Source organism: Choloepus didactylus, chromosome 17, assembly GCF_015220235.1.
Source record: "Choloepus didactylus isolate mChoDid1 chromosome 17, mChoDid1.pri, whole genome shotgun sequence".
In the NCBI taxonomy this organism is placed as follows: domain Eukaryota; kingdom Metazoa; phylum Chordata; class Mammalia; order Pilosa; family Megalonychidae; genus Choloepus; species Choloepus didactylus.
In genome coordinates this window covers 5,740,783-5,752,544 of record NC_051323.1, presented here as the reverse complement: position 1 = coordinate 5,752,544, position 11,762 = coordinate 5,740,783, and the positions used below count along the sequence as shown (strand labels likewise).

General features: G+C 39.8%; 1 protein-coding gene across 1 annotated transcript; it reads left to right on the top strand.

Annotated features, from left to right (window-relative positions):
* Nucleotides 1–2,935: 2,935 nt before the first annotated feature.
* On the top strand, nt 2,936–11,749 carry MRPL35 (mitochondrial ribosomal protein L35). Its single transcript, XM_037807039.1, has 4 exons — nt 2,936–2,996; nt 7,808–7,997; nt 8,661–8,805; nt 11,473–11,749. Exons 1-4 carry the CDS (start codon nt 2,954–2,956, stop codon nt 11,659–11,661), a joined length of 567 nt encoding a protein of 188 aa, XP_037662967.1. The 5' UTR covers nt 2,936–2,953; the 3' UTR covers nt 11,662–11,749.
* Nucleotides 11,750–11,762: the final 13 nt, after the last annotated feature.

The following is an 11,762-nucleotide window of genomic DNA, read 5'->3' as shown; positions in this document are numbered from 1 at the left end:
TCCGGCGGCCTCTCCGCCCCGGAAGGCCGAGCAAGGCCCCTGCGCACGCGCATTCCTTTGCCCCACCCCCGCCTTAGAGACTGGGCGGACTCCGGAAGCCGTGCGGTAGAAGGCTCTTCGTGTCCCGGAAGCTTGGTGTCGAGAGGCGGGAAGGGCGACTTCTGCTTCCGGGTTGCGTCGGGCTCCTGATTTGTAGCAACTCGCTAAAAACCTACGGGTTGGACTCTTGGGAGGATTAAAGCGAGGAAACGTAACGCAACCTTCTTTGACTGCTAGATATTTCGTAGAAACGAATCGGTTTGGGCAAAGTTACGTAAACAATGGAGTCTCGGTTTGCGCATCTGTTTCGTTTGGCAGCCCTGCAGGGAGTCATCCTAATTGCAGGAGATGGGTGAACTGGATGGACCGTTGTGCAGAAATTGTACTTCACGTATCTAATAAGTGGCAGGGCGGGGATAGGAACCCAGTTTCTTTGGGCTCCTCAGGCTTCTACTCCTTCCAGATTGAGCCTCTCACTGCTTTCTCCATCAAGTTTTTATTTTAGAAAGGTGATTTTGGCCGAGTGTGTGGAATAGGTTAGAAGATAAGGAGGTCAGTGCAAAAGCACTTTTGTGCAAAGTATGCTACTGAGTCTATAATCAAGATACAACGTTAAAGATTGAACATGGCATTCAGTACTATTACTATTAATCTTGTTACCAGAGCATCATAGAAACTAACTTATTTGATAAATATCTTTGGTTTATCTAATAAATATCCTCTGTTGTGTATGCAAAACCCTTTCAAGTCTTAACTAGGTAATTTATCGCATGTTATCCTCCCTGGAGGTAGACAGCAGTACCACTCCCTTTTGTAAAATGGAAAAACGGATTTTAAAATTATCTAAAATAAATTTTATTTGATTTCAAAATTAAAAAATAAATGAAATTATCAAAAATCAAATGATTACTTATATTTGCATATGTCCTGTGCTATCAGGGTGCTTTAGTAATTACATATGTCACTGTTACATATCTTTGACACCTAACAACCTACAAGAGTGGTTTCCCATCTTCCTAAGTAACTTAAACAATTAAATTGTGGTCTCACCTCTGTCCCTTCTCACTGCCGTCATGCTGGGTGATTCCATTATCATTACTTTTCTAACACCTTGGCCTTGAGCTTCTTAGGGCCATTGAGCAATTTCATTCTGCCCCAGCCATGTAAAGCAAACTCATTGAGTCAGGATCTAGAATATAGGTTTACCAGAGACGGGGTGGGGATACGGAATAATAAGTTAAAGCTTAAAATATACAGGGAGCCTATTTGGAACGATGGAAATGTTTTGGTAATGGATGGTGGTGATGGTAGCACAACAATGTGAATGTAACTAACAGCACTAAAATACATATCTGAATGTGATTAAAAGGGGAACTGTTAGATTGTATCTAGGTAACAGAATAGAAATTTTAAATCCATGGTATTATGCTACACAAACGGTGAACCCTAAGTTAAACCATGGAGTATAGTTAATAGTAGAATTATAAAAATATGTTATTATCAGTTGTAATAAATGTTCCACATCAATGCAAGGTGTTAACAACAGGGTGACATAAGGGAATCCTGTATTTTATGTATGATTGTTCTATATACCCACAACTTCTCTTAATAAAGGAAAAAAAAAAAACTCTGGGAAAAAAATATTATCAGGCCTTTCCTGAAGTTAACTCAAATCCAAATCACATAGCATTTTTTCCAAAATGATTTTTAATAACACTGCTATTTTCTTTCCATTCATGTAGCCAATCATCTTCCAGTTTGAGAAAGACAATAAATATTATTTTCTCAAGTTAATTTAAGTAAAAAGAGCCCCCAAAATTGTTTCAAATAGATCTTTCAGTCACACACAATAAAAATTTTATTGACCCCTATTGCTGCTGTGCCAAGTTACCACAAATTTAGTGGCTTAAAACAATGCAAACGAATGATCCTGTGGTTCAACAGGTCAGCATCTTGCATGGGCTTCACTGGGCTAGAATCAAGGTGTTGACAGGGCAGAATCCATTTTCTTGCCTTTTCCAGATTCTAGAGGTATTCCTTGGCTTATGACTTCCTTCCACCTTCAAAGTCAGCAATGACGTCATTCTGACTTCTGCTTCCATGTCACATCTCCTCTGACTGACTCTCCTTCCTTTCATTCATAAGGACTCTTATGATTACATTGGACTCACACAGATAAACCAGTCCCCTGTCTCAAGATCTTTGATCACATCTGCAAAGTCCTCTTTGTCATGTAAGGTAACATATGCACAGGTTCCAGGGATAAGGAAGTAGACATCTTTGGGGGGCCATTATTTTGACTAACTCATTAATTGCTTTAAAAATAATATTAACCCATTTCATGCTAACAAAAATAACATTTTTATGAAAATAATTATTCCAAAATTAAGAAAAATTAATGAGAAGAGTGGCATTGTTTTACCTTTTTGCAAATCTCTTTAATGTCTGGTTTAACAGAAAACTGGATTCTGAGATTTGCTTCTGCATTCCATCTGTTGTGCTGTCAGATATCACATAGCCTCTGGAAAACTCTACACGACATGAAGAGTGAAAAAGGCAAATACCTTAAAATTATTATGAAAATAGTTTTGAAAAGGTCCCAGGTACCCAGATCACAGTTTGAGAACCAATGAGATGGTTATACTTCAATTTTTCAGGAATAAAGGATGTATCAGTAAGTGATGCGGCTTACAACACTGCTGTTGCCACCTTGCTCTCCCACCTCCCGTGACCGCTTTGAGTTTTACAGCTGTAAAGGGCAGCGCGGGCACATAGTAGGCATTCAATAAAGGGTTGGCTTGACTGCTCCTTTATTCATTTTCCCTTCCTTGACTCCACCCGATCGCGTTTCTTCAATGCTCTTTTGCCCCGGAGCTTTTATACCCGACGCGGCCGCCGTAGTGGGGCTGGCAAGATGGCGGCGGCGGCGTTGGCAGGTGCTGTGAGAGCGGCTTCAGGTCGGTGGGGGGGTGACGCATTCCATTTATTCCTTCAGAGCAAGGGGTCCTGGTATTGGCGGGTGGAGTGAGTTTTTGGCCCAGAAGCTAACAGGTTAAAAAAAAGTATCTTTTATTTGAGGTCAGAGGCTGCTTTCCCGCGCGGCTCGTGGCAGGCAAGCCAGGACGCTGGGGGTCCCGTGCGGGCCTAGGGGCCTCGCGGTTTCCCTTACCAGCTCCTCGCCGTTCCTCCTTCTCTAAAAAGAAACTAAAGGGACCAGGGCAAAGGGAGACGAGGGAGGCGAAAGCCCCGCCTAACCTTACGATTTAGAGGCTGGCATCCACACCACTCACAACCTAACCTTTCACCTGGGGGAAGTTATTTATTCTCTCCAAACTTCGGATTCTACATCTGTAACGTGGCAAGAGTACCACCTAGCATGGGCTTAAATGAGCTCGGGCACGTGCAGCACCTTGTGTAGTGCCTGGCACGAGTAAACTTGAGTGTATGAGATTCACAGCATGTATGTAGAAAGCCAGCAGGGACTGTGGCTGTTGTGTTCACTCCAACCACAGTACCGACATAAGGATGGTCTTGAGGACTTCTTGACTGAAATTACAGGAATAAAGGCAACTAAATTAAGTTCCTTTCATTCTAAGGGCTGGTTGCACAAAGAAAAATCATTTAAAAAGGATAGGGTGGTCAATAAATAACTTCCATTTGAAATAAATTAGGATAAAATTCTGTGGGAGAAAAGGAATAGAAATCATTTCAAGGGAAGAAAGCTACAATGCAAATTTTCCAGCTGTTAGAGAAGAGCTTGTTTATGTGAAGTATTTTTTTATTGGTGAAATACAATATAAAGAAAATTTATAGAACATGGATGGACAGTTTAACAAATAACTCTAAAGCACACACCCATGTGACTAACACCCAGGTCAAGAAAGAACATTATCTGAAGCCCCTTCACTTCTGGAATTTTCACCCCAGTCAAAATTCTTTACTTCTCTCAAAGATAAACACTATCCTAATTTTTATCACAATTATTACCTTGCCTTTTTTTTCGTAATAGTTTTAGCATCTGTTTTTGCATCCTTAAATAATAAATTGTTTTGCCTAGTTTTTAAGTTTACATAATGTAATCCTGCAGTACATACTCTTTAGCATCTAACCTTTCACTTTGTAGATTCATTCCTATTGCATGTAGCTGTTGTCCTTTTTCAGTTCTATTTTATAGTCTGTTATGTGACTATACCACGATTCTCTATTCTACTCTTGATGGACATTTGAGTGTTTACACTTTGAGGCAATGTACAATGTACAAGGCTGCTTAACTTTGTGTCCTGGTGCATGAGTGCAAGAGTTTCTTTAAAATGTGTGTGTGTGTATTCTAGGTCAGGGTATGAGTATATTCAGCACTGCCTGATACTGCCAAATTGTTTTTCAAAATGATGTACTTATTTACTGTCATTCCAGCAGTGTGTGCCCACTTGATATTGTCAGACTTAACAGATTTTTATTAATCTGGTGCGTCTGTGGTGGTACCTGATTGAGGTTTAAATATGCATTTCCCTTATTAATAATGAGCCTGAGTACCTTTATACATATGTATTGGCCATTTTAATTTCTTTTATGAAGTACTCATTCAAATATTTTGCCCATTTTTCTACTGGGTTGTTTGTCTTATTGATTTATAGTAGTTCTTTACAGAGCCTATATATAAGTCCTTTCTCATGTATGTTTCAAATATTTTCTCCCACTCTGGCTTGTATTTTTTATTCTATTTAGAGTGTCTTTTGATGAAAAGAAGTTCTTATTTTCATCTAGGTGAATTCATTGTCATTGCATTTTTAAAAATAGATGATGTGGGTGGGTATCCACTCACTGATACTTAGTTTCTATTGCAAACATTTACAGAGTGATGTGAAAGTTTATTCTAAAGTGTTAGTAATTTAAATATACTGGAAATTATATCCTTTTTAACAATTTAACTATTTAAAATTATAGATATTACTTAAAAAGTTGTGGAAGGGTATATAGTTTTCAAAATTCTTTTGGGAGGTATGGGATCAAAAAGTGTGAAGACAGCTCCTTTAGACACAGTCCCACTCACCCACCCAGTTCAGCTTACATCCACCAAACCTTCCATTCCTGCCACACAGAGCTATTTGCATCTCCCCATACATACTATTCCATTTTTCCTCTTCACCTTTGTACCTCTTGTTCCTTCTGCCTCCTCTTATTCTTTCAAAACCTTGTTTTTGTATCCCCTGCTTTGTGGAAACTTCTGTGTCCTCTACGGGAGTGTATTTAGAGAAGGCCAGTCTGAATTAAAATGCCCAGCCAGGGCAGAGAACTGAAGGAACCATTACTGCCCTCGATTTGTATGTTGCATTTTTGTTAACATAGTCTAAATTAGACTGTTAGGTTTTTACAAGCTAACTCCCATGGCTGGTCCACCAGAAGGGATGGTGGATAAAGCTCCCCAATTCATTTTCCCAAGAACTGCTCTCAAGCAGGGTTCACCCTTCATGTTGCCTCAGGAACCGTTCTTTTCTAACCTCAATGTGTTTACCCCCAATTTCATCTTGTTGGTTTTGGTTCCCTTTTTCTGTCTTACAGAGATCACTTTGAATTCTGATATTCTAATTTTTAACAAATATGTTCATAAGTCATGGGGCCCAGCTTGTTTTCTATGCAAATTTGATAAACATGCCTTTTGTAACATGCCCTTCAAAAGAAATGGAAACAAAACAGTTAATTAGGGAGCCAGGTAGCAGCTTCACCTGGTGAACAGCAATCTATTAATTTGGGGATAGTTTCCAACCAGGTTGGAATTTACTTAATTCTATCATCCTGCCCACTTTTCCGTATTTTGTCCTTTAGAAAATAAAGAAATCTTTATCAGCTGCCTTCCTAAAGTCAGGATACACTGTATCAAAGACATTTCCATGATTTTCCAGGCTAGTGACTATATCAAAAAATGAAATGAAGTTAGTTCTTTTTAAGGTATACGTACTGACTCCTAGTGACAATCTCTTTTTTTCTGGGTGGTCACCTGTTTGTTAATCCAGTCCAACATTATTTTTTCTACAGATGAGTCTATGATTTATTCATCTATATCTTCCAGACTTTATCTGTTCATTTCATTCAGGGTGATTTCCAAGAATCTTTGAGAGTTTTTTTTTTTTTCCTTTTTAACTGAGATCTGTCAAGAATAATAGAGAGCCCATACTTTATATGACCTTTGAAAATTGGGACCTTTCTTTACAGTTTTCCTCTTCAATTCACTGAGTCTTGCAAAGATTAGTTCCTGGCTTGTAATCACACCTTCAAATCCTTTTAGTTCTTCAAGATACAAATGATTTATAACCAAAGACTTACATTTCTACATTGAGTAGAGAATGTGATTTCCAAGGGCCAGGTGTGAGGGCTCTCTTAATAGTTTCCTGATTCTTCAGCTAACTCATGAATGTTTATGCTACTCTTTTCAGTTTGAAAACTTATCTTTGATGGAGGAAAGGAAAGCAAAATAAGGGTTTAAGTGTTCCTTCTGCCACCTGTTAACATTATACTGTCTTTGCTACACAGTCCTCAGCTTTCCATTACCTGCCATTTACGTTCATTGAAGGTTTTCTCTGTGCCATTTTCACTACCTCCCCATGATTAATCTCATTTTACACTTCAGGAAACTGGGGCACAGAGAGGCCACACAGCTAATCAGTCACAGAGCTAGGCTGTGAACCCAGACATTCAGACCTAAGCATTTTACCCCCATACCACTAGTTAGGTGAAATTGAGTCACTGGACATAGGGCAGAGGTTCTAAGCCCTGGCTGAGCATCATCAGCACCTGTGGAGCTTTTATATTTTTTTTTAACCAACTTTATTGAAGTAGAATTTTCATACCATAAAATTACCTGATTGAGGTGTACAATTCAGTGATTTGGGATCAGATTAGCAAGTTGTGCAACTATCACCCCCGTCCAGTTTTAGGGCATTTCCGTCATCCTGTGGTGCTTTTTTAACACGCACATTCTTGAGTTCCACAGAGTCTACCATTGGAGTCAGAGCTCTGTGATTCTGATTTGCAGCCATGGACTATTAGTCTGGCTGTATTGCGGGGGACAGATAAAGGGGACTGCATTCAGCCCACACATTGAGGCTCTCTGAAATCTGCCTTCTGATCTGCCCTGCTGTACTTCTGGCTACTTCTCCCCATTCATCTCTGACTCGATTAAGCAAGCAGTGTTCAGCCCCTGTGGCAGGCCCAGGCCCCAAGCATGTATTTGTTTCTGCCCCCATGATTTTGCTCGTGTTGTTCAACCTGTCTGGAATGTGTTCCTCCTCCTCCCGTGGCCTGTTCGTTTTCTAGAGGAGGACTCAAGTACCTATTGGCTTTCTTCATGAATCCTTCTCTGGCCACTGTAGTGTCTCTCCAGGGAGCTCTCCACGCTTTTGTGTCTTGATCTGCCATGGCACTATGTGTGGGAGTCTGTGTCTCTAGAGTAGAGGATCTGGGGGTGGGAATCAATGTTTCATATGTTTTGTTTCCTAGTGCTGGACATAGAGTCAGGACACATCAGACTGGATGTGGTGATGGTTGCACAACTTTTTAAATTTACTAAAAAATCATAAATTGTATACATAAAATGGATAATTTTATGGTATGTAAATTATACCTCAGGATAGTTGGTAAAAAGCTCAGGTGAGCCCAATGCCCAGGACATATTAATTGTGTATAACATTTGGTTGCTCTGAGACATTATTTTAAATATCTGGATGTTTATTTTGCAGTATCATATTAAGTATATATGCTTCTATCTTTACAGGAATCTTACGGCCCCTGAATATTTTGGCATCTTCAGCCTATCAAAACTGTACCAAGAATGCCTGTCTTATTTCTGTACTGTTCACCAGACATTTTAGCCACATTCAAACACCTGTTGTCTCCTCAGCTCCCAGACTTCTTACATCAGTCAGAAATCTGGCATGCAGACATACTACAACAATCCTGAACAGGTAAAGTATATTTCAGTAAATAGGATGTTTGGGCAAAATTTCTAAAATATTCATGCCTGTAAAAGCATCTTACAGGTAGATGGGACTCTGCCTACCTGCTGCTTTATTATATAGACTGCCTGATTGAGTAGGAGAATCTGCTTGGCGTTTGGATGCCTGCATGCCAGCAGCAGGGATTACCAAACAGAGCACTTCCAGTGTTAACTCTGTGGTTTCCTGGGTGGAAAACTGTCAGCCAAAGTGTAGCATGAATAAGATGCACAGTTTACAAGGCTGAGTTGTGTGTGGTGTTCATTCGGTCAGTACATATTTAGTAGGCACTCCTGGGTGCCCAGCACTGTACTTGGCAGACGAGATACAAAGATTAGTAACTTAAAGTCTTCAGGGAGTTTACAGGTTAAAATAAATAAGAAACCTAGTGAGTATAATACAGTATGATAGATTCTCTCATAGGGATTGAGGGGGGTGGATAATGAAAGGCTTACAAATTGGTGATAGGTGCTATTCTAAAATTTATGCTTAGTGTCATGGAACATTGGAGGTAGCAATGTATATTAAAAGCCAGCTCCATTGTGGTGAAGCTTTTCTCTCACTTCTAAATATAGCAATGGATTTTATTCCTTAGTCAGTGTGCTGACTTAAAATTTTTAAAATATATTTTAGAGTGGTCCCCTTGCTTCCAAATGTTCTGAAGCTACCAGTTAGAAGTGTGACATACTACAGTTCAAGAAAAGGAAAGAGAAAGACTGTGAAAGCGGTCATCCACAGGTTTCTTCGACTTCATTCTGGCCTTTGGCTAAGGAGAAAGGTGAGTCTTCACACTGTTGCTTGACAGAAAAAGGAGTGTGGGCAAGAGCTTAAAAGGAAGCAGAGTTCAGTTTGCCTGATCATTGGCATGATCTTCCCCCTTCCCACCAATGGCTTTTATAATGCTTTGCAGCCCATCTCCTCTAAATCCACATGAAGGAGCCGTGAAAGCATCCATAAAACAAAATACTGTTGACAGTGGCAAAAGTCTTCACCATACAACAGGACTCACCTTGGGTCCTTTACATGTCTGTCTTATCTAATGATTACCAGGATCTCTTTAAGGTCCCCTCCGTGTAATAACCTGTTCGTGGGCTCCATTAAGCCTAGAGCGTTAACAATGGCAGAGCAGACTTCATCATGGACTTAGTTGATTGACTCAAGATTTGGGATCTGAAGAGCTTTGCAGCTTGTCTTGAATCGGATTCTCTAGTCTTTATGGCAGAACATTAACCCCAGATATACTTGTTTTTATTTGTTTTATGTTTTTCTCTGTAGGTGTGAATGAGACAGAATTCTAATACTTACTCTGGCTGGGGACCTCAGCCTCTAAGGTTGACTCTGAAAAATTATTGCTGCTCTGCCCTCTGCCTCAGGGTGTAGTGCCTGTGGGCCTTTTAATTCGTGCCCTTATTCACAGAAATGGAGTAGCTGTTAATTAAGACCAGAGTTCTACAAAACCACTTGTGGGCTTTCCTAACTGTTTAAATCCTAATTCCCTTTTATTATTTGGAAGTTAACAAATGATTCTTTTAAGAGCAAAATATGTTTCCCTGTGGACTTTCTCACTGTTTAAAAAGATTGAAAATATCAGCCCCTATTTTATAGCAGTACTAAATTTCTAGATAAGTGGGTATACTGGAAGTCTTCGTTTCTCTTTTGAAACAATACTGTGGTAGTTTCCCAGACCAGTTTTTGATGGAACTTGTATAATTCATAGGTAGCTACATAAAAGTTCTGATAGTTAGGAGTCTTGCAAATTTTGAACCACTGAAAACATTTTCTCCCCTTTGTTATAATAATTGTTTCCAGTTCCTGGGCTCACTGTAGATAAAATGAAATGGTGGGGGAAAGGAAAGGGGGTTCTTGCCTTCCTTTTCACATCCCTTGTATTGGGCTCTGGATTTTTTATGTTGCTCTAAAGGACCTGATCAAACTCTCCAATCATAAAATTATAATTCCTAGCCCCCACTCAGGACCACAATGTACAGAATGGCCTCCATCAAAATATATGTTTAAAAGGAAAACAAAATGTGCGTGGGTTAATTAATGTGTGAAAACTGAAAATATTTTCTGTGGCAGTTTCATCAAGCTGTCCCTAATTTTTGTTTCTTCCCTCCTTGCATTTCTGAATCTAGAGACAGACTGTCTAAAAAGTTTCAAGCATTTTCACAGTGGCTCCAATGGCTACAGGGTAGTCTTCAGAGGATACTGGTGGTGATGGCCAGGACAGCAATTTAGTTCTCTGTAAGTCAGAGATCCACTGCAGGAACTTGGTTTGCCCTGCAAACTAGAAAATTATTACATGGATGTGAGGATTTAGGTTTGAATCTCTGAATTTAAAACTGTAGGCTGTGAGTAGCAGGTGTCTGATCTCTCTGGTGTTTTAAAACCAGAACTCTTAAGTAACCTTCCTTCTGAGCATCCCTGTTTTGTTGAAGTTGCTGGTCACAGTGATGACAGTAAAGCATGTCAAAAACCCAAGGCGACCTCTCAGCAGTGAGCTCTAGTTGGTTATGGCAGCACCATAAAGGAACCTTAGGCTTGAGGAGAGCCAAGGGCTCTTACCAATAGCCTGGTTTCTAGTCTCACCTCCCCTAGCAACTTCACTGTGTAGTTTTAGCCAAGCATCAAGCTGGGTGGCACCTAAAGTCTCTTCTACTCCAAACAGACTCTGATTACAGTTTTTATATTCATTCTACTCTTCTGCATCTTCAAAAGTTAATTCTTCAAAATTAATAAAGCATGGGTGGTATATATGGCAGTTTAGGTTAAATATTTGGGCTGGCCGTTCCCTCACTTGAGAAAGACTGCACCTACTGTTAGCAGTGATTACATTCCTTAGAAAAGCACTTCCTGTAAAAATCGGTTTCCCTTGTGTAGAGAGAATAAACGAAGCACTGTGTTGGAGATCTGTTTCTCAGCCCTTGCAATGCCCAGCTCGCTCGTGTGAACATCAGTGGCAACACCCCAGCCAGTGCTCCCTCCCTCCTAACCTTGCGGTGGCAAAGAGCCCTCATGAGCTCTCCGACCTCAGTCTGTCTCTTACCTTCTCTAACTAACAGTTTGAATGCATGAAATGAGAATAACAGTGGGTTGTTGTTGAAGATTGTTGAAGAGGTAATGAGATAATGCATATACAGTTAGCTATTATATATTATCTCCTACTTTACCAGCCCCAAAGTTGTTTTTAGTTTTATCTTCTGTTGTTTTAATTAAAACCATCTTTTTTTTTTCAAAAATATTAAATTATTAATTCATCTTTTTTCAGACTACACATGCTTTCTCTACCCACCTCCCCTCCCCACTGAAAACCATAAGTCTCAAAGAATGTGTCAGCCCCAGTGGAGCTGTTGTCCCCACTGGGCCACTAAAACATGGGTAGTGAAAGTATCTGTTGTGTCCTATATAATATAAAGTTTTAAATGTCTGTAATACCATCTAACAGGCTGGCTATAAGAAAAAATTATGGAAAAAGACGTCTGCAAGAAAAAGACGCTTAAGGGAGTTTGTGTTCTGCAATAAAACCCAGAGTAAACTCTTAGATAAGATGACAACGTCTTTCTGGAAGAGGCGAAACTGGTATGCTGATGACCCTTACCAGAAATATCACGATCGGACAAACCTGAGGGTATAGATCTGAAGTTTTGCAAATTCCTAATGATTGAATGTGTGTCTTTGTTGTATATAATGTCTTTGCAAAAATAAATAAGTATAAAACTTGATGTAAATTGTACC

Coding starts and splice junctions, on each gene's coding strand:
- MRPL35 (XM_037807039.1), top strand. CDS start 2,954: ATGGCGGCGGCGGCGTTGGCAGGTGCTGTGAGAGCGGCTTCAG. Junction 7,998..8,660: donor ACTACAACAATCCTGAACAG/GTAAAGTATATT, acceptor AATATATTTTAG/AGTGGTCCCCTTGCTTCCAA. Junction 8,806..11,472: donor GCCTTTGGCTAAGGAGAAAG/GTGAGTCTTCAC, acceptor ACCATCTAACAG/GCTGGCTATAAGAAAAAATT.